Source organism: Erythrolamprus reginae, chromosome 2 (genome assembly GCF_031021105.1).
Source record: "Erythrolamprus reginae isolate rEryReg1 chromosome 2, rEryReg1.hap1, whole genome shotgun sequence".
In the NCBI taxonomy this organism is placed as follows: Eukaryota; Metazoa; Chordata; class Lepidosauria; order Squamata; family Dipsadidae; genus Erythrolamprus; species Erythrolamprus reginae.
The window spans coordinates 40,664,369-40,687,636 of record NC_091951.1 but is presented as its reverse complement, the minus strand read 5'-3'; the positions used below and the strand labels follow the sequence as shown (position 1 = coordinate 40,687,636).

At 43.9% G+C, this 23,268-nt stretch overlaps 1 protein-coding gene across 4 annotated transcripts; it reads left to right on the top strand.

The window, feature by feature from the left end:
- Positions 1-1,297: 1,297 nt before the first annotated feature.
- On the top strand, positions 1,298-16,134 carry LOC139160169 (zinc finger protein 665-like). Of its 4 annotated transcripts, none has more exons than XM_070737769.1 (5): positions 1,298-1,394; positions 6,102-6,197; positions 7,308-7,376; positions 7,783-7,893; positions 11,922-16,134. In XM_070737769.1, exons 2-5 carry the CDS (start codon positions 6,164-6,166, stop codon positions 14,183-14,185), a joined length of 2,478 nt encoding a protein of 825 aa, XP_070593870.1. In that variant the 5' UTR covers positions 1,298-1,394; positions 6,102-6,163; the 3' UTR covers positions 14,186-16,134. The 4 variants fall into 4 exon arrangements, with proteins under 4 accessions (XP_070593870.1, XP_070593869.1, XP_070593868.1 ...); XM_070737768.1 differs by having other exon boundaries at positions 1,310-1,394; positions 7,305-7,376; XM_070737767.1 differs by lacking the exon at positions 1,298-1,394 and adding an exon at positions 1,563-1,643 and having other exon boundaries at positions 7,305-7,376.
- Positions 16,135-23,268: the final 7,134 nt, after the last annotated feature.

Here is a 23,268-nt window from a genome sequence, read left to right as displayed (position 1 = left end):
TGTTGTAGTTAGCAGTTACTCCTTACTTACCACTACTATATTAACATCTTTAACATGCCACTTTGTAGTATCCAGTCCGAAGGAGATCAAAGACAGAAGCCCATGAAAACACTATTACAGTACAGATGTCACCATTCCTAGAAGATATTCTTTATATACTAATTTCTATGATCAATAATAATTTATGAACTTGAATGTTCTCCAGCTCTTGCTGTATCTCTACAACCCTGCATCTTGAAATCTAGCCCTAAGTAAACTGGAATGCAAAAACATGGGGTGAACGACTTGCAACGTGGGGTAATTTTACCATGCAAACCTAAACTACCATCAGGATGGTTAATAGGTTACAACCCAGATAATCAAATGAACTTATGCACGCACAAACACCATTGTGTTTACCGTCCCTGTCCTTCTTTATCGTTACTTTTTACCCATGTTTATACGAAGTACTACTATCTTATACAAAAGTAAACAAAAGTAAGGAAAATACTTTTTTAAAGTAGGGGGGAAAACCCCAAAATATACATGTTTGACAAATAAAATAAATAAGTAAAAATAAACGCTGCGCTTTCCGCTAACTATGATTCAGCATGAAAAAGGCAGAAGTTTCAAAACCTGGGCACCATTTTATTTTACTTACTTACTTACTTACTTACTTACTTACTTACTTACTTACTTACTTACTTACTTACTTACTTACTTACTTACTTACTTACTTACTTACTTACTTACTTACTTTGTTCGTTCGTTCGTTCGTTCATTCATTCATTCATTCATTCATTTTGTCCAATACACAATGAGGGTTTTAGTGGGTATATACTGTATATGTATATACTGTACACACATAGTAAAATACATGATGAAGGTCATAGTAAAATATATCTAAGAAAGAATAGAAAAGAAGATATAGGAATAGAACATATCAATGAAAGAATAGAAGAAGATATATAGGAATAGAAGAAAGGTATAGGAGATATAGGAGAGCAATAGGACAGGGGACGGAAATACACAATGAGGGTTTTAGTGGGTATACACATAGTAAAATACATGATGAAGGTTATAGAAGGTTAAATGAAGGTTTTGCTGGGAATCTCAACCTATACGGGGGGGGGCGCACGTACGTCTCGCCTTCCTCGCTCCCCACTTCTGCCCCCCGAGAAAAACCCCTTCGCCCGCCCGCGGAGGAGGAGGAGGCTCCGTCTCCGGCCGCCGCCAGAGGGCTCTGGGTGACGCCCGGGAAAGGAGCCCGGCTTTCCGTCTCTCTCTCGTTCCGCGGCTCGGGGCGTCACGCCGCGTTGAGCTTCCTGGGTGAGACTCGGAGGCAGCAGCGGAGCGGGCCCCGCCGCGGGTCCATCCCGCCAGCCGCCCTCGCAGCCGGCTCTGACCCGGCCCAGGTGGGGAAACCTGTCGCGGCTCGGTGCAGGCAACGCTTCCGCGGATGGGAAGGTGTGAATCCCGCCTGCAGGCGCTGGGCAAGCGCAGGGGCGCGCCCGCTATTTCACATCTAAGCAGCCCTGGGTCACCCGGTCCTTTTGGGGAAGCGCACGAGGGCCATACCTACCCTCCCGTTAGCACAAAACGGAGCAGTAGCTTCATCAGGATGACGGAAGTGGAGGGGTGCACTGATGGTGTTAGCTAGTTTGGTAAGAAGACGTCTGCAAGAAGACCACTAAGCTCGGAGGAGTTTTGGACTCTCCTAGAGCTCTTTGGCAGGCAAAGTTGTTTATTCTGCCCCATGAAGTGCCCTGCCGAACTCAAAAAACCATGCAAATTGTTTCCGGGTGTTGAGTTGATCAGTGAAGATATTGTCCATTCATAAGCCTGAGATTCCTAATTCCTCTCCATTACATTTGTGTGTGTGTGTGTAGATAACATTTTTATTGAAAAAGAAATGAAGGGAGACTAGTATAGATCATACCCAAGAAGGATATGGCCAGCTGATGAGAGCTAAATAGCTGGAAATAGATCTATATTAGTCTCCCTTTATTTCTTTATCAGTAAACATGTTAGATATAGAAAAATGATTTGACGTGTAAGCGACTGTCGGGATGGCCCCTGGATTGGGGCCGAAAGGCAAGAGGAAGCAGTATGCTCCCTCCCATATTTGGATATAAGAGGTCATTTGACAGAAAAACACACATGTATGTATGCATACATTACATATGTATATATGTTATGTATTTGTATATGCATGTATGTATGTATGTATGTATGTATATATGTATATGTAATGTATATGTGTATGTGCGTGTGTATCTATATATGCATATGTGTGTGTATGTACACACACACATATATACGGTATATATATATAATGTGTGTATATATAGTTTTTTTTATTTCTGTTGAATTTTTTATTTTCATTCAGCAAAAATGTTACATACACACATGCATATGTGTGTATATGTGTATACACATATATACACATACATATACACACACATATATACACACACATACATTTTATGTGCGTGTGTGTGTGTAACATATTTTTGCTAATAATGAAAAGGAAAGGAGACTTTGACAGAAATATATATATATATTAGCATCAGTTTGAAGACTTAACCTTTAATCATCTTTCTGTTCAGTGTTAGCTGAGTCTTAGTGTTGAGTGTTCAGTGTTAGCTAAGTTAGTTAAACTGACTTTATTATGTTCTGGTAAGTGGAAACAGGCTTTAAAATGGTGATTAGGACACCGCAGCAATAAGCTGAATGTAATGCTGTTTAATTAAGAACCAAGTACATTACTATTTATTTATTGCATTTATGTGCCGCTCACTCCGAAACGGACTCTGAGCAGCTTACAACGGTTATAAACACAATACAAGTAAAAAACAGTAAAAACGTCACTAAAATCAAGTATATATTTTAAAAACCATACAGATTAACAATCAATCTTAATTCCAGGCCTGCCGGAAAAGCCAAGTTTTAACAGGTTTCCGGAAAAGCGGTAAGGAGGAGATAATGCGAATCCCTGGAAGCAGTTGGTTCCAAAGGGTCAGAGCCACCACAGAGAAGGCTCTTCTCCGAGGTCCTGCCAAACGACATTGTTTGGTGGACGGGATCTGGAGAAGGCGAACTCTGTGGGCCCTTATTGGCCGCAGCGAAGTATGAGGAAAGAGGCAGTCCCGTAAATAGTCTGGCCCTGAGCCATTTAGGACTATATAGTTAATACCATGCCAGTAATAGTATACATTGCATTTTGATTTAGATTAAGGTAGCTATTGAAATACTACTTAGATCTACAATGTATGAGCAAAAAAAAAAAAGATTTGATCAATACAAATGGATTCTAAACTGAAGCTGAGTCAGCGTTGTGCAGCTTCAAAAAAGGCACATATGGTTTTAGTTCATTTGTTTAGATGTCAAATCAAGCCCTGAGTTTTGTTTTGTTAACCTTCCTGGATTTTGTTTGGCCACTGCCTGCACTAAAAATGAATATATAAAAAAGATTGGAATGGGGTCAGAGGTAGCAGTGACGTTGGCCAGAGACATAGAAAACAAGCCCTATTTTATTATTTATTAACCAGTTTATATAAACTGCCCATCAAACAAATTCTGGAGGTGCAGACAGAGCTAAAAACATTGTTGGCAGCCTGGAGCAGAAACAGATTAGAGATCACATAACGTTTATCCAGCATACTGAATCAGAAATTACCCAACCATGTTCTAAACCTTGCATCATGGTTCTGTAAATTTGGCCCAATGGAAAAGTTTAGAGTTGAGGACAAAAAGTCTATAAAAGTCTAGGATGCCAGAACTTTTGCTTTTTGGGTCTGCAGTGGGATGTCGACTAAACAATGTCGTCTGGCGGGACCCAGGGGAAGAGCCTTCTCTGTGGCGGCCCCAACCCTCTGGAACCAACTCCCCCCAGATATCAGAGTTGCCCCCACCCTCCTTGCTTTTCGCAAGCTCCTCAAAACCCACCTCTGTCATCAGGCATGGGGGAACTGAAATTTTCCCTTCCCCCCTAGGCTTATAGAATTTATACATAGTATGTTTGTATGTATGATTGGTTCTTTAAATTGGTTTTCTTTAGATTATTTTTAATATTAAATTTGTTTACATTGTCTTTTTATTGTTGTTAGCCGCCCTGAGTCTGCGGAGAGGGGCGGCATACAAATCAAATCAAATCAAATAAATAAATAAACAAAAAACAAAAAAGAAATAAATGTTCAAATAGTTCCAAATTTATTATTACAGTCATAGACCAAAACAAATAAAAATACTTACTGAATACACAATCAAAAGGTGTAGGATAAAATGTCTATCAATTATGCATTGTCAATGCTACTAAAATTACAATCCATAAACTGGGAGGTCTATATTCAGTTTGATACTATTAGGGAAAGGAATAAACAAGGTTGCCACATTTGTCGTATAAATTAGCTAAGGTGTATTAGGCACTTAAAATTCAATTCAATTCAATGTATTAGATTTGTATGCCGCCCCTCTCCGTAGACTCGGGGCGGCTGGCCACAAATGATAAATAAAAGCTGGCCACAATTGATATACATACATACATACATACATACATACATACATACATACATACATACATACATACATATAGGGGTGGGCAGCAGGCAGGATAGGGTGGAACGCAATTCCACTAGTGGAAATGAAGCTGCATGCCCAGCTCCAGCTGACTGGTGGCAGTCACTTCTGGGATTACTGGTCTCAGGTGGGCTCTCCATTTTTTTCCTGCTGCTGCATCTGCGCTCCTTGCTTTTTTCCTCTTTCCTCCTTCCTGGCGTCGGATGAGCTTCTCTCACTCCTGCCTGGCTCCCCTCCAGGCTCCAGCCTAGGGTGGCCACCTCCCAAGGCCAGGAAGGAGGAAAGAGGAAAAAAGTGACGAGCACGCAGCAGCAAGGAAAAAAAGGAGAGCCGCTCCGGGCCAAAGGGCTGTGGTCTTTTTCCTCTTGTAAAGCCCTCACTCTGCCCGCAGCCGAGGTGAAAATGCATTGTAACCATGTAAATCTCCCTCGGCTTTCCAATATTTTAAAATCCCCCCCTCCCATCCTCCTGCTCAGAAAGCGGCAGGGAGACCAGCACCAGCAGGAGTTGCAGGGGGGCCTTTTCCTCCCCCCCTCTTTTCTCAACAGCTGATCGGCACCTGTTCACCTAGCTACCCAGCCTGAGGCAGGGGGTGACTCGAAGGAGAGCGCGGGAAACGCGAAGCAAATTGTCACCCCAGAGAGTGACACTGTTGAGGTTGTAAGTCTAGGACTTAGCAGTTCACTTGAACGATGATGACCGTTCAAGCCACTCCCACCTGGTCACATGACCATCAAGCCACACCCACAAAATAAACCGCACCAACAGTTTGGCAGTAAAAATTTTGGTAGCCCATTACTGCATACATACATACATATATACATACATACAAACACATATACACATATATATACTCATACATACATACACACATGCACACATATGTATACAGACATATACATACACACACACACACATATATATATACATATATATGTTTTCGTAGATTTTCATGGGTACAGGTATGAAGGTCTTGGCATATTCGGGTTTCTTCCCGTGTAGGATTCAGAGATTTCTGGCGATGTTTCAATGAGGTCCCACTTGTCATCTTCAGGCTGGTGCTTCTGTCCTTGTTCTAGAAGTGTTCGCCCTAGAACAAGGACAGAAGCACCAGCCTTAAGATGACGAGTGGGACCTTGTCGAAACGTCGCCAGAAATGTCTGAATCCTACAGGGGATGAAACCTAATATGCCAAGACCTTCATACATATATATATATACATACATGCTTATATACACACATACATATACATACTGTATCTCGCTATGATGAAGGCACATATTTGCGAAGGCTTCAATTTCACCTGGTCCACTTGACAAAGAATGACCCAACTGCACGATTTACTTAACAACCAAAGTGATTTGCTTAACAACTGTGGTAAAAAAAAGTTGAAAATTGAATGTGACTCACTGAACAATGAAAGCTGTTTTAACTTAGCAATTTGAAATTGTGGTCCCAATTGTGGTCATAAGTCAAGGACTTACTTGCACCCTAAAAAGGTGAGTTCCAGAGCAAATTTGACGCATGGAGGGCTGTTGTTCCAGGTACCTGTGGCCTCCAAGGTGGAAGGGCCCCCTCGTGGTGGTGACCTCTCGACCAGAGGGACATGCAAGAGAACTACGAGACTCTGATTTCTCTGGGTAAGTAAGGATCAATTTCTCTAGGATAATTTGTGAAGCTAAGGAAGAATTTCTACTGGATCAAACCCAAAATCCAGGGAGCCTGACCTGCTGTCCTCAATGTGGTTCTGGAAAACTCACAAGCAAGAAAAGATGATATTGTTATTCTTCTTCATTTGAGATCAGCAAGGTACAGTGGTACGAACGCCTCTACTTACAAACCTTTATAGATAAGAACCAGGTATTCAAGATTTTTTTGCCTCTTCACAAGAACCATTTTCCACTTAAAAACCCGAAGCTCTGAAACTGTAACCGAAAAAGGCAGGGAGAAGCCTCTGTGGAGCCTCTCTAGGAATCTCCTGGGAGGAAACAGGGCCGGTAAAGGTGGGGAGAAGCCTCTGTGGGGCCTCTCTAGGAATCTCCTGGGAGGAAACAGGGCCGGTAAAGGTGGGGAGAAGCCTCTGTGGGGCCTCTCTAGGAATCTCCTGGGAGGAAACAGGGCCGGAAAAGGCGGGGGGAAACCTCCGTGGGGCCTCTCTAGGAATCTCCTGGGAGGAAACAGGGATGGAAAAGGCGGGAAGAAGCCTCTGTGGGGCCTCTCTAGGAATCTCCTGGGAGGAAACAGGGCCAGAAAAGGCGGGGAGAAGCCCCCAGGTGACTTGTTTTTGACCTGGATGGCTTCCTGTACCACTTTGCCTGCCAAAACTGGGTCTGGGGAGTGTGTGTGCACCGCCTGTGCCCCATTTCCACCAGAAAGTATTGCAGGAGACTATCCAATCCAAAAACATGGTGTTGGTTGGGGCTGGGTGTTGTCACGCGCCCCCCTCCTCATGCCCTGTTTTGACCAGAAGAGTCCGTCCCATCTCTCCCCCAACATACACACTGGTCGGCCCATGAAGAACTACAATGCTGTTCCAGCCCTCAAAGAAATCCGGCTTGATGCCACTGGTGTAGGGTCTCCTGCTTGAACAGGGGGTTGGACTAGATGACCTACAAGGTCCCTTGTTACTCTGTTAATTTAGCCAAAGCAGGGACCCAACTGCATCAATGGCCCATTGCATCCACATGGTGCCAACCAATCTTCCCAAATATCCAAATAATTGAGTCTTTTACACTTTTTCTTGTTAGCAGAAGAGATGGCGATCGGCCTACCCAGAATCACCGCACTAACTGAGCCCCACCGGAGAGGGTTGGTATCAGGTAAGACTGGTGGAATTTATGCTCTTGCACCCCAAAGAAAAAAATGAATTTTTTGTGCCTCAGGTGGAATTAAGAACAGCTGCTCCATTCTCCACTTCTGTATAAAGCTTAGGTGAATAGATTTTTTACAAAATGTCTCTGTGTGAAAAGGACGCAGTGGCTCAGCAGCTAAGACGCTGAGCTTGTCGATCAGAAAGGTCGGCAGTTCGGCGGTTCGAATCCCTAGCACCATGTAACGGGGTCAGCTCCCGTTACTTGACCCCTGAACCGCAGTGGTTCACTTAACAGTGGTAACAAAAAAGGTCATAAAATGGGGCAAAACGCTCCGTACAGATGTTTCTCTTTGAAATGTTGAGCTCAGTTGTGGTTGAGGACTCCCGGTATTGACGTTTTTCCTTGCCAACAGAATTTCCACTTTCGAAATCTGACCTGCTCTCCTGGATGGATCGAGAAGATTCATGGATTCCGGAACTTCAGGGATGCGAAGAAAGGACAGTGCCTTCTCAGATGAATCCAGGTGAGAATTGTAATTTGTTTTATTTTTAAACATACAGGTAATCTGCAGCTTAATGGACTGGTTGCTTAGCAACCATTATGAACTACCTAAAGAGGAGCCCTTGCGACCTGGATGCAGAGTTCCCATAATCAGGCCCCTTCCTCTGGTCACATGACTGTACTTTGCGCATTGAACAAAATGGCTGCCTTCACAGCTGCTTGTAGTCACATGACCACATTTTACAAGCATTTTGCTGAAAACAGCTCTTCTGGTGTTCAGCAAAACCACAGCAAGAAATTACTTTTTATAATTACTTATCTAATGTTTAATATGTACAAATTATCATCCTATAATTGTTTGACAAATAAATAAAATAAATAAAATAAATAAAATAAATAAAATAAATAAAATAAATAAAATAAATAAAATAAATAAAATAAATAAAATAAATAAAATAAATAAAATAAATAAAATAAATAAAATAAATAAAATAAATAAAATAAATAAAATAAATAAAATAAATAAAATAAATAAAATAAATAAAATAAATAAAATAAATAAAATAAATAAAATAAATAAAATAAATAAATAAAATAAATAAAATAAATAAAATAAATAAAATAAAATAAAAATAAATTAATATTTATCACCACCCCATTCATTTTATGACCACTGCAAAAAAAGTTGTACAATTGTTTATGACCATCACAACATATAACTATAATGGGGCAGGCTCCATTACGTTCATATGTTGAGGACTAGCTGTATGGGAGGGAATTTCTCTGGGTCAGGGGAAAATTTTGTTCCTCACCATCCATGCTAGATTCTGGCACAGAAGCCCTGGACTGTATGATAGAGCAGCTTATACATAACTACCTTATTTTTCGGAGTATAAGACCCACTGGAGTATAAGACACACCTTAGTTTTAGGGGAGGAAAAAAGGAGGGGGGGCGAATCTACCTATCAGGCATTCATCTGGCTAGGATCCTTAGTCTGTTTAGCTTCAGCACATTATTTTATCCCCTGGTTAGGGCTGAAAAAAAACCTTTTTCAGAGGGAGTAGCAATGAAAACAAGCCTGCAAACCAGGAGGATCATTAGTGCCTCGTTGGGGATGGGGAAAGAAGCTTTCAAAAAAGCTACATTCAGAGTATTAAGAGTACCCAAATCTTTTAGGGAGGGAAAGGTGAGTCTTATATTCCAAAAAATAAATTTATTTTATTTATTTTGTTTATTTTGTTTATTTTTATTTATTTTTATTTATTTTTATTTATTTTTATTTATTTTTATTTATTTTTATTTAATTTATTTATTTTGTCACATGCGTATTGATGGTATACAAAGATATATAATATTTATATACATGAAACAAGTAAAAGAGAAACATTAGGATACAGGACTGAAGGCACCCTTAGTACATTTCAGTAGCGTGTGAGGAAAAAACAGCCCCCAGAATAAACTATATCAATTGAATGACTTCAACAATAGAACAAACTTTCATTTCTGCCGGAATGTCAAACTCTGTTTCATTGGAGGGCTGCATCAGGGTTGTATTTGACCTTAAGAGAGCTCAAGTCTCAAGCCCGAGTCTGCGGAGAGGGGCGGCATACAAATCTAATAAATCAAATTAAATCAATGTCACTCGTATTGGGGTGCCTGTGGTGGTCCAAGTGCTCTGCCCGCAAAAAACGGAGCTTAGGGGGGTAACCTGTGGCCGTCCCAAGCTCCATTTTTGCCCACAGAGGCCCTGGTGGCTGGTCCTTTGCTGTTTCCAGGGTGGCCCCACAGGCCAGATCCAAGCAACCCACAGGCTGGATCCAGTCCCCGAGACCCTGATCTACCACATTCATTTTCATTGCCTCTTAAAATACCAAAGCTATCCAATTAGAACAGTGATTCTCAACCTGGGTGTCGGGACCCCTTTAGGGGTTGAACGACCGTTTCACAGGGGTTGCCTAAGACCATAGGAAAAGACAAATTTCCCAAGGTGTTAGGAACTAAAACTTCTATTCTGGCGCCTTGGAACATATTTTTACAATCCAACCAATCAGGCGTTTACAGTGGGGATGTCCCTCTGACCTTCCTGCCAATCAGCTTAAAGCTCTGTTAGGAGAATTGGTGCTAGACTTATGGTTGGGGGTCACCACAACATGAGGAACTGTATTAAGGGGTCAGGGCATTAGAAAGATTGAGAACCACTGAATTAGACGGTGCATTCCAAAAGAACAATGAAGGAACAGAATTCATCAAGATTAATAAAAACGCTTTGCAAAGTTATGACCAAGCTTGTTTTTCAGAGCTTCTCTTTGGATAAGTGAAAGAAGTACCCTAGAAAAATACCAAATTTTCAGTCTCCAAATCTACAACCTGAGCCTGTACCGGTTAATTTTATCAGCTTTTGCCAATATGTCAGAAAGACAACAAAAGCATTGTTTTATCTCATATCTAGCAATAGCACTTAGACATTGGTTCTCAACCTTTCTAATGCCGTGATCCCTTAATACAGTTCCTCATGTTGGGGTGACCAACCATACATCTAGTGCCAATTCTCCCAATGGAGCTTTAAGCTGATTGGCAGGAAGGTCAGAGGGACACCCCCACTGCAAATGTCTGATTGGTCGGATTGTAAAAGTATGTTCCAAGGGGCCAGAATAGAAGCTTTAGTTCCTAACACCATGGAAAATTTGTCTTTTCCTATGGTCTTAGGCGACCCCTATGAAACAGTCATTCGACCACCCAAAGGGGTCCCAACCCCCAGGTTGAGAACCACTGACTTAGACTTATATACTGCTTCACAGTGCTTTTTACAGCCATCTCTAAGCGGTTTACAGAGTCAGCCTATTGTCCCCAACCATCTGGGTCCTCATTTTACCCACCTCGGAAGGATGGAAGGCTGACTATATATACTGCCGGAGTTAAAATCTCTAATCAAAAATGTTTCTTGCAAAGCAAGACAGTTGTTGCCAATATTTATTTATTAAATTTGTATGCCGCCCCTCTCCGTAGACTCGGGGCGGCTCACAACAGTAATAGAAAAACAATGTACAATACAAATCTAATAATTAAAACTAAAAACACATAATTTAAAAAACATACACACAACATACCATACCTAAACAATATAGGTCTGGGGAAGTTATCTCACTTCCCCCATGCCTGACGGCAGAGGTGGGTTATAAGGAGTTTACGAAATGCAAGGAGGGTGGGGGCAGTTCTAATCTCAGGGGGGAGCTGGTTCCAGAGGGTCGGGGCCACCACAGAGAAGGCTATTCCCCTGGGACCCGCCAAACGACATTGTTTAGTCGACGGGACCCAGAGAAGGCCAACTCTGTGGGACCTAACTGGTCGCTGGGATTCATGCGGCAGAAGGCGGTCCCGGAGATATTCTGGTCCGATGCCATGAAGGGCTTTATAGGTCATAACCAACACTTTGAATTGTGACTGGAAATTGATTGGCAACCAATGCAGACTGCGGAGTGTTGGTGTAACATGGGCATACCTTGGGAAGCCCATGATTGCTCTCGCAGCTGCATTCTGCACGATCTGAAGTTTCCGAACATTTTTCAAAGGTAGCCCCATGTAGAGAGCATTACAGTAGTCGAACCTTGAGGTGATGAGGGCATGAGTGACTGTGAGCAGTGAGTCCTGATCCAGATAGGGCCGCAACTGGTGCACCATGCGAACCTGGGCAAACACCCTCCTCGCCACAGCTGAAAGATGGTTCTCTAATGTGAGCTGTGGATCGAGGAGGACGCCCAGGTTGCATACCCTCTCTGAGGGGGTCAATAATTCCCCCCCCCCCCAGGGTTATGGATGGACAGATGGGATTGTCCTTAGGAGGCAGAACCCACAGCCACTCCGTCTTATCTGGGTTGAGTTTGAGTCTAAATATATTACCAGCTTACCCTAGGCCAACTGCTGATGCACATAGAACGTAAGGTGGATACATAAAATGTTTAATACAAACACACGTTCAAATACTGTTATAGCAACCCTCCATTTAACAGAATGGATGGCTCAAGTCACCTCTTCAATATTTATCTCCCCAGGGGAAGAATTGAGAGGAAGGCATGAACCTGTTCCCCCGGAAGTAATTCCTAGCAAAACGGATCTGCAAAAGGGGAATTCAACGGAGACTGAGAAACAACCAGCAGGGACTGGGCCGAGGGGCTCTCTAGCCGAAGGAAAGGAGCAGCAAGACAAACTCCTCCCACAAACCATGGTTGCTTCCAATCCCCAGGCGTCCCTTAGAAAACCGCCCGGGCATAGCAAGAACCACCAATGTGCAGAGTGTGGCAAAAGCTTCAGCCAGAAGTCCAACCTTCTCCGTCACCAGAGGTTGCACCTGGACAAAAGTTCCCACAAGTGCGACCAGTGCGATAAAAGCTTCCCTGAGGCCGAGGCCCTGTCCGCGCATCAGAAAGGCCACGCAAGCGACAAACCGTACAAGTGTGAGGAATGTGGGAAAAGCTTCAGCTGGACCTCGCACCTGGAACGGCACCGGCGAATCCACACCGGAGAGAAACCATTCCAATGCAAGGAGTGCGGGAAGGCCTTCAGCGTCGCATCGCACCTGGAGAGGCATCGGCGTATCCACACCGGGGAGAAGCCTTACCAGTGCAAAGAGTGTGGGAAGAGCTTCAGTGTTGGCTCCACCTTGGTCCAGCACCAGAGGACTCACGCCAACGACAAGCCCTACCAGTGTGAGGACTGTGGGAAGGGCTTCGCGCTCGGGGCCAACTTGGTGGCTCACCAGAGGAAACATCTGGGCCAGAAGCCCTACGAGTGCCGCGACTGCGGGAAAAGTTTCGGCTTCACCTCTCACCTGGAGAGGCATCAACGGATCCACACGGGGGAGAGGCCTTACCAGTGTCCCGACTGTGGGAAGCGTTTCAGCCGCAGCTCCCACCTCTACAGGCACCAAAGAATCCACACAGGAGAGAAGCCACATCAGTGTATAGATTGTGACAAAAGCTACTACCTCAGTGCGGCTGCCCTCCATCACCTCCAGACGTCTCCGACCCGGAGCAGGGACCCCACCAAATGCACTGAATGTAACCGCAAGCGGGTGGCCCCTAAGCCTCCCCCGCCTCCTCCCTCCCCGCCAATGTCTGCCGAGAAGCCCTTCAAATGCTCCGACTGCGGGAAAGGGTTTGGCCAGAGTTCGTCCCTGGTGAAACACCAGCGGATCCACACCGGAGAGAGGCCCTATCAGTGTCCCGAGTGTGGGAAGAACTTCAGCTGGTGTTCGGCCCTGATCAAACACAAGCGGACCCACACGGGGGAGAAGCCCTTTCGGTGTGGGAATTGCGGGAAAGCCTTCAGCGTCAGCTCCCACCTGGAAAGGCACCAGCGCGTGCACGCACCCGACCGGCCCCACAAGTGTGCCGAGTGTGGGAAAACCTACGGGGAACTGGCCTCGCTAGCCAAGCACCAGAAATCCCACGTGCCTGGGAGCAAGCGCTATCGGTGCCCTGACTGCGGGAAAAGTTTCAGCTGGAGCTCCCACCTGGAAAGACATCGGCGGATCCACACGGGGGAGAAGCCCTACCGGTGCGGCGACTGTGGGAAGTGCTTCAGCGTCAGTTCCCACCTGGACCGCCACCGGAGAATCCACACGGGAGAGAAACCCTACCGGTGTGGGGAGTGTGGGAAGAGCTTCGGCGTCAGCTCCACGCTCTTGCAGCACCAACGGACGCACTCGAGCGGGAAGCCTCACAAGTGCAAGGAGTGCGGGAAGCGGTTCGTGGCCGGGGCGCAGCTGCTGACGCACCAGCGGACCCACCGGGGCGAGAAACCCTACGACTGCACCATCTGCGGGAAGAGTTTTGGCTTCGTCTCCCACCTGGAGCGGCACCTCAGGGTGCACACGGGCGAGAAGCCCTATCCGTGTGCAGAGTGCGGGAAGTGCTTCAGCCGTAGCTCGCACCGCAACCGCCATCAGCACACTCACGTGGCGGAGGGGCTCCCCAAAGAACAACCAGAAGGCCGGAAGGCCATCTCTGTTTTGACCGAAGCTAAGCCCGCCTCCAAAGAACTGCTTCCTGTTGTTCTCGACCCTCCTCTTCCTCTCATGGCCTCCTGGTGGACCGAGGGGGAGAGGAACAGCCTCCCCCCTGCTGCTTGCACCTGGCCCGAGGCGCCGCTGCCTTTCCAGGGCTTCATCCCCAATGCTGTCTCAGCTGGAGGGCTGCGGAGCTGGGGTGGGAAGGGATTCTTACCTTCAGATCCATGGAGCTTAGGGGAGAACAGCTGTAGATGGGCATGCCCCTACCCTCAGGAAGGATGGCCACCGCCTCCCTCAACATCCTAGCTCAGTGATAGCAAACCTTTTTTTCCTCGGGTGCGGAAAGGGCGTAGGCGCGTGCTTTCATGCATTCCCGAGTGCCCACACCCCTAATTCAATACCTTACCACCTCACTGCCTCCCGGAGGCTGGAAATGGCCTCTTTCCCAACTTCTGGTGGGCCCAGTAGGTTCATGTTTCGCCCTCTGCAGGCTCCAAAGGCTTCCAGTGAGAACCACTGCACTAGACAAATACGGTCTGTAATTTGGGGGGTCCTTATGGACTCGTGGCACCTGCTAAAAAAAACAGGTGGCAGCCATGCAGTAGTGGGTTCTAAATTAGTTTGCTACTGGTTCATGCGCAGAAGCGTCTTGGGGGGGTGGGGGGAGCCTCCCACCGCTGCTGCTACTGGTTCTAAAAACCGGTCCGAATTAGGAGCAACCCACTGCTGCAGCCGTGGCTAAGAGGGTTATCGCACACTTTCCGATGGTGCACCGTAGTGTCCATACCTAGACCAGGAGGCCCTGCTCACAGTAATTTGAATGCTTGTAATTTCTCATTTACTGTAGCACATTCCACATGGGGCTGCCCCTGAAGATCACTCAGAAATTTCTGGCGCAGAATGTGGCTGCGTGGGTAGTAAATGGTGCCAGATACATGGCACACATAATACCACTTTTGCATGTGCTGGGTTGATTGCCGGTTTTTCTGGGTTCAAGGTGCTGGTAATTAGCTTTTGTTCTGTCGGGCTCTCTGGTAGACTCCTCCCACAAATTCACAGGTACAAATTTCAGACACGCACACGTTTGAAAATTCAAAACAATGTTCTTTATAATGAAAATTCACTTAAACCAAGCCCTCTTTTGGTATAGCAAAGAGCACTTGTCTCCAAACAAACTGGTAATTTGTACAAGTCCCTTATCAGTTCTGTGATACTTAGCTTGCAGCTGTCCTTCTTCTTTCACAAAGTGAAACACACTTTGCCCTGGTTTAGTTTCAAAGCGGGGAAAAATCAGCATATAAAAGGTCAAAGTCAGTAAAGCAGTCACGAAACACAATGATCAGATAATCCTCCACAATGGCCAAACCCACATGCTGCTATTTATAGCAGCCTCACTAATTACCACAGCCCCACCCAACCACAGGTGGCCTCATTTTTTTTGATAATAATCTCTCCGTTGTTGTTGCCTATGCATCGCTCTCCGCATGCGTGGCTGTATCATTAACTCTTGTTCTGAATCCAAGGAGGAGCTCGATAATTGATCTCCTTCTGAGCTGTCTGCCACACTCTCCTCCTCCCTGTCACTCATGTCTTCTTGGTCAGAGGAGCCTTCATCATCAGATTCCAATGGGGAGGGGGAGCAAAACAGGCCTGCAGCATGTGGATGTCTCCCCCCACATCCACAGTCCTTGGGGCAGGAGCTGGGCCAGAGCTAACCACAATACCTTTAAGGGCCTAAATTGCTTGTTATTGGTGTATCTGAGGTATCACCTTTTTCCAAGAGTCTCTACCTGTTCAAACAAGTTGAGAAGCATGGATTATGCTGTAGATCCTCTCAGCCAAAGACTGTTGGCTGATGGGGACTAGAAGATGTTTTTTTTCTAGTGGCCCCTGTTCTATGGAACATCTTTCCTTAGGAGACTAAAATGGCTCCAACCCTGTTAGCCTTTCATAAGTCCTAAAATCCTGGCAACGTTCCAGAGCCAGGCACACCAAATGTGTTAAAGGGCCCACTGCCTGGCTATATTGCTAACTGGCCATGTATCTCGGCTGCTATATATATTTCTGTTGTATCTTTGTATTGTTTTCTTTTTGTTGGTTTGTTTTAGTATTTTGATTGTAATATATTTTTTTGAATTGTAAACCACCCAGAATCATTGACTGAGATGGGTGGCTATAGAAATGGGATGACTGGATGGATGAATGTTATTGAGAGCAGTGGAATAAACAATAAAAACTGTGGCTACAAATGTCAATTTATAAATTTCCTAGTTTCCAACACAATATTTTAAGGGAATACGTCAGTTTAAAAGTAATAAAGTTTGCATGGGATTGTAAAAAAAATTCAACTGCAGTCCTCTTGATGTTCCTTTGGCATTAAAGTCTGTGGAACTCACTTGCATTTATTTCAAAGTACTGTATGTTTTGTTTTAAACATAGAGCACTCATTTGGGAAAAAAAACCCTGTAGCAGCAGATAAAGTAGAAAGTTGGAATTTATTTTTGCACCCAAGTAATTTAAGTTCAAATCCCACTTCAGGGGCAGAATCACCAGATGTTGTTTATTAACTCTCTTTTAGACTCAGTTCCCCATCTGTAAAATGGAAATTAGAGCTTCTTATCCTGAAGATTTACCATTTAAAAAACTGTATTTTCTTTTGCCTAAAGTCTGACACTACATTTCCACAATCTTCTTAATCTTTTATTGAATTGAAACAAAATACAATTGTATTCAAATAACAGGGATTCCCAAAAAAATCATATTATAATGGCCTGATATATTTATTTATTTATTTATTTATGTATGTATGTATGTATGTATGTATGTATGTATGTATGTATGTAACTATTTAGTTAGTTAGTTAGTTAGTTAGTTAGTTAGTATGCCGCCCCTCTCCGTGGACTCGGGGCGGCTCACAGCAGTGATAGAAACAATGTACAATACAAATCCAATAATACGAAGTTAAAAACCCATAATTTAAAAAATATGCACACAACACACCATACATAAATTATATAGGCCTGGGGAACATATTTCAATTCCCCCATGCCTGACGGCAGAGGTGGGTTTTAAGTAGCCTATGAAAGGCAAGGAGGGTGGGGGCAACTCTGATATCTGGGGGGAGTTGGTTCCAGAGGGTCGGGGCTGCCACAGAGAAGGCTCTGCCCCTGGGTCCCGCCAAACGACATTGTTTAATCGACGGGACCCGGAGAAGGCCAACTCTGTGGGACCTAACCGGTCGCTGGGATTCTCGTCCGATGCCATGAAGGGCTTTATAGGTCATAACCAACACTTTGAATTGTGACCGGAAACTGATCGGCAACCAATGCAGACTGCGGAGTTTTGGTGTAACATGGGCATATTTGGGGAAGCCCATGATTGCTCTCGCAGCTGCATTCTGCATGATCTGAAGTTTCCGAACACTTTTCAGAGGTAGCCCCATGTAGAGAGCATTACAGTAGCCGAGCCTCGAGGTGATGAGGGCATGAGTGACTGTGAGCAGTGAATCCCGGTCCAGATAGGGCCGCAACTAAGGCAACTAAGGCAGCTTGAACTATCTATCCAATTCCATTTTAGTCTGGTGTGTTGTGTGAACCTTGCCAATCAATACTATCATAAGAACATAAGAAGAGCCATGCTGAATCAGGCCAAAGCCTATTGAGTCCAGCAGTCTGTGTCACACAGTGGCCCACCAATTGTACATGGGGATCTTGAGCAGAAAGGTAAAACTCTCCCTTTCCCTTGACCCTCCCAACAAATGGTAGCCAAGGGAATCCTGCCCAGCTCAACCAGCATAGAGGCGGCACCTGGATATCCACCCAGTTGGAATAGTCTGGTTTATCCATCAGTTCTTAATGGTCATCTTATTTCCTGTCTTCTAACTACATGATGCTGAAACAATGATGACAAACATCTCTGAACTGCAGAATTCACTGCAAGAGAATTATTTGACAAATCTGGAACTTCAAAATTCACAACAGATAAAAATAGATATAACTATCGGTATGTGCATGCCTGCAGCATAGAGACATCACAAAATAATAATTTCACCATGTGGAATTCAATTTAAAAACTTGTGCAAAAACAACTTAATTATAAAGTACTCTGATATTAACTATAATTGAAGCCTGTGGACCACAATAAAGAATTAAACTACAATTGGAGTTATTTCCTTTAGTTGCTTTGGCTTGACTCAATATTTTTATGCCATGCCTTCCAGAGGTTTTGGATCTCTAATCCCAAAAATGTGAATTTAACTTTGGGATTATGAACATAGATTCCCCAAGAGTTCCGGGTTGAGAAAATCTGATGTATCCAAATTTGGTGATTTTCTATTAATTGTTTTAATCTCCAGAAATGATTAAAGGCTTCACTTTCTGAAACAATTAATGGTCATGGGATGTTGAACTATTCCTTCCCAAAGGGTTTTCAAGCTTCCACTTGCAACATTCCACTCGCAACAGAACGCAACTAACCTACAATCCTAGCTTAGAATTACGTTGCCTTAAATACGACATAAGCATAGCCCATAAAATCATCTGCTACAACATCCTTCCTGTCAACAACTTCAACCACAACAATACAGCTTCAACCACAACAATACAGGAGCACACAACAGATGCAAACTTAAAGTAAACTGCTCTAAACTCGACTGCCGGACATACGATTTTAGTAACCCAGTAGTTGATGCATGGAACTCACTACCAGGAACTGTAGTATCATCACCTAACCCCCAAAACTTTACCCTTAGACTATCCACTGTTGACCTCTCCTGATTCCTAAGAGGTCAGTAAGGGGCATGCATGAGTGCATCAGAGTGCCTACTGTCCCCTGTCCTAATGTTTCTCCATTACTAGTATCATGTATATAAATATTATTATATCTTTGTATATCACCAATACGTACTTGACAAATCAAACAAAATAAAAGCTGTTGGTGGAATGGGAAAACTTTTCCTGCCTGGTAGTACTGTAGCCTAAGCATGGGAAGATGGTGGACTGAAAAAGATACTGAAATGAAAATAATCGTGGCTATCTTTCTTTAAACATTTAAATTAACAGCCGTGTTAATTTATGATGGGGGAGAAGTTAGTAAAAAAGTTGTTAATCTGAAAGGTATTATTCCTGAGGTTTTCCTTTTTTCCCCAATTCTAGGAAAGCCTAAACCATAATAAATGCTTTGCTTTTTAAAATACCTCAACATTGTTTCTCTTCCCCACCCTGAATAAGTCAAGACTATTATTTCCTCACATCCCTAATAAACAAGAAGAAAGACGGTACTCAACCCTTAATTGAAACGGAATTTCTCACAGTTGAGTGAGAGGGAGGGGAGAGGTTGCTGGAAGCTGATTGGTTACAAGTCAAATCGGACCTGAGTGGAACCCACAAGTAGCGCTGATAGAATAAATGCATCTCTGAGTGGTGTATAAAAATTCCAGGCGTTTGCGTCGGTTGTCGGTCGGATCTCTCTGTGTTAGTAAGATGGAAGGGCGGCGAGCGGCGTTGCTGCAGGAGGTGGGGCCGAGGCCGGTGGAAAGTGCGATGCCTCCGAAAGAAGATTTGCAAGTAGAATTGGGTGAGGGAGATGCCCAAAGGGTTTTTTAAAACAATAGATAAAAGGGGGCTTGTTACTTGCGGCGAACAGAATGAAACTACGACATTAAAGCTTAACTTTTAGAAAATAGATTTAAAATAGGAACAGGCGGGGGCGTGTGTTGGGGAACTAGGTGTGGTTTATTCGTAAATCGGTAAGGGCAATTTTTATATATTTGTCAAACATGTATAAGATAGCAGGTGTTGGTATAAACATACCACTGTGCCTACCGACCCTGCCTTATTGTCCTGTTTTATCGTTACTTTTTACTTAGGTTTATACAAACTACTACTATCCTATATGTTTGACAAATAATTAAATAAATAAAATAAATAAACAAACGTAGGTATAGGTAAATTAGGACAATAGGACAAGGGATAGTAGGCACAATGGTTTATTTATGTCTGCCCATTACAAATATCTAAGGAATGGGGTGAGATTGACTGTAGATAGTCTAAAGTTTTGGGGGTTTGGGGAAGAAACCAGAGTGTCGGATAGGGAAATCCAGGCATTTTGCAGTGGCTTTTTAGTGAGAGAGAAACTCTGCACATGAGCAAACGAAATGAGGGACAGTTTTATAATTTGGCGGCCAAGCAAGAATAGGATGTGAAAAGTTATTTTGTAAAGAGTTGATGCTCAACTTGCCTATTTGGTAAAGTGGTCCTCCTCAACTGGATGTCCTCCTGATTCCTGTTTCTATTCTGTATAGTTAGCTTTAACCTCTGAAATTTTGCTCCTTACTTTAATTTTATACCTCCAAAAGATATAGGGGGAAAGAAACACTGGTAGCAAAGTGTTTGTGTGTGTGTGTGTGTGACTGTGTTCACACAACATTTTAAAGCAGAAATCAGCCAGGTTTCAGTTTTGTGTCATGCAAACTCAAGCTGTATTATTAATAACTTCCATAGGTAGCTTGCATGAGCCTGGAAAGCTGGGGAAATTGAGTTAACCAGGATTAAGCATCTGATACCTCCCAGGTGTATGCAGTAAACCTGAATACATTCAGCCTGAGCTTATTCAATACAAAGGTATATTCCAAGCCCATTCCAAGCTCAGAAGTAGTTGCCTTCAGCTATGATTCAGAAGGACCAGGAATCAAATTGCTCATTAAGAAAATCCACAGTTGAATTTTCAGGGGGCAAATGGGGTTGGGGGGAAGGCTCATGAAAAGAAAAAGTAATTTGTAATATACTAAAACTTGGTAAAAGGAAACTGGTTCCAGTAAAATGAGGACACATGTCTTGTTAAACTTGGTTTGCTATAGGCAGTGACAATCAGGAAGTACGAAATCAGGAAGCCCAACAAAGCCAACTACATCTGCCGGCTTCACTCTCCTCGAGGGCATCACAAGCGAAAGCTACCCCTGAGGAGCAGCCAAGCAGTAGCCAGAAGAACCCAGTATCCACGGATGGTAAGTGACAAGATTCCACTGAACAATAACTTGGAGATCTGAGTTTGTGTGTGCACCCTGACTCTTTCTCAGTCTATTGTTATCTAGTCTAATATCCTAAGCCAGTGATGGCAAACCTATGGCACAGGTGCCACAGGTGGCACACGAAGCCATATCTGCTGGTACGCGAGCCGTTGCCCTAGCTCAGCTCCAGTGTGCATGTGTGTACCGGTCTGCTGATTTTTGGCTTACACAGAGGCTGTGGGAGGGCATCTTTGGCTTGCAGAAAGCCTCCAGAGGGATGGGAGAAGGGGTTTTTACCCTGCCCTGGCTCCAGGGAAGCTTTTGGGGGCTGGGGAGTGCAAAACATGAGCCTACTGGGCCCACAAGAAGTTGGGAAACAGGCCATTTTCAGCCTCTGGGTGGGGTGGGGGAGCTGTTTTCATCCTCCTGAGGCATTCAATTATGGGGGTGAGCACTCAAGCAAGCACCATAATGCATGCACCCAAGGAAAAAAGGGCTCTCCATCACTGTCCTAAGCTCACTTGGGATAATGGTAGTCCAATGAATTGGAAGGAAGCATCAGATTTGGAAAGTGCTTTTCCTAGAAAACAACTCTGTGCAGATGGAGTGTATACTCTACACCAGAGGTGTCAAAGTGGCAGCCTATGGGCTGGATGTGTCACACGAAGATCACGCCCACCCCAGCTCTGAATGGGGGAAACGTCACATGATGGCAATGTGATATGGGGAGATTGTTACTTGTGCTCTACAGAGTGCACAATCCCTCTATACCAGTGGTTCTCAACCTTTCTAATGCTGCTACCCCTTTATACAATTCCTCATGTTTGTGCTGACCTCCAACCATAAGTCTAGCGCCAATTCTCCCAACAGAGTTTTAAACTGATTGGCAGGAGGTCAGAGGGACACCCCCACTGTAAACGCCTTTGGTTGGATTGTAAAAATATGTTCCAAGGCGCCAGAATAGAAGTTTTAATGCCTAACCCTGTGGGAAATTTCCCAAAATTCCCTGTCAGATTGCTTTAAAATCTGAAGGTAACTCAAATAATTTAACCCAATGCTATAGAAAGATTTTAAAGCAATCTGACAGGGAATTTGGGGAGCTGTAGCCCCAGCATATATGGACAGTACCAGTTTAGGAAAGGTAGACCTCCTGTCAGTTGAGGGGAATTCTTAGCAAGTTCACACAATTCTGTAAGTCCTGGCTAGTGAGCCATAGTTTACCAAATTCATAATTCAAATGGAGCACTGGAGAATAGGAAAATAAACTAGATAGAAGTGATCTCTTCGAAGAAGAATGGTCATACTTCTGTATCTTGGAGTTCACTTCCAGAAGAGGTTGTGACAGCTGTCAGCCTTGATAGCTTCAAGGTAGGATTAGACAGATTCATGGATGCCAAGTGTATCAGTGGTTATTGAAACGGATGTCCATGTGCTGCCTCTATGTTGGTTGAGGCAGACAGGATTCCCTTGAGTACCATTTGTTGGGAGTCAAGGGAAAGGGAGGGTTTTGCCTTCTCTTTCTGCTCAAGATCCCCATGTGCAATTGGTGGGCCACTGTGTGACACAGAATGCTGGACTCAATGGTCTTTGACCTGATTCAGCAGGGCTCTTCTTATGTTCTTATTTTATGTTCTTATGTATCTTGTCTTATGTAGATTCTTATCTGAAGGCTCAAGAATCTCTGCAAGTGTTGTTTACCAACCAGCGTGCCGTACTGGATATTGTCTTTGAGCTCAAGAACCTCCTTGGTACTATTGAGGATCGAGTCCAAGCTATTGAACAACAAATGAGCACCTTTGCTCAGTTTAACAAAGAAATCGATCAACTTGGAGATGAAACTAACTTCAATGGGATTGCTTTTTACCCATAGAGTCCAATTACCATCTTACACGCACCCTTTCACTGATCTGACTTTTAGTATATACACTGCACAGTAGAAGCATGTGTTATATTTGGACTGTATAGATATAATTGCTGTTGTTCCGGGAACCTGTTTAACAACTGTTTTAAACTGGCTTACAGATAATTATTCTCTCTCTCTCTCCTGAATCAAATTGGTCTAGCCCACTGTTCCAGAACCTCAGCAACTAAGATATGTAGATTTCTATCCCAAATTGTTTTACTTGGGATGCAGTCTTGTAAAGGGCAGTCTTCTGTGAGGAAATATGCTGTAAATAAACACTGAATTAAATATATGCTGTCAGAGGTGATGCTTCAAATTTATGGGTAGTTTTGTGGATGTACTTTGACATTAAACACAATGGAATGACAGTTATGGTATTAAGTAATATTACTTAAGTTGTTTTGGAAGTTTCAGAGGTCTAAAGCAGGGGTCCTCAAACTTGGCAACTTTAAGATTTGTGGACTTCAACTCCCAGAATTC

Coding starts and splice junctions, on each gene's coding strand:
- LOC139160169 (XM_070737768.1), top strand. CDS start 6,164: ATGCAAGAGAACTACGAGACTCTGATTTCTCTGG. Junction 6,198..7,304: donor CGAGACTCTGATTTCTCTGG/GTAAGTAAGGAT, acceptor TTTTCTTGTTAG/CAGAAGAGATGGCGATCGGC. Junction 7,894..11,921: donor GCCTTCTCAGATGAATCCAG/GTGAGAATTGTA, acceptor TTATCTCCCCAG/GGGAAGAATTGAGAGGAAGG.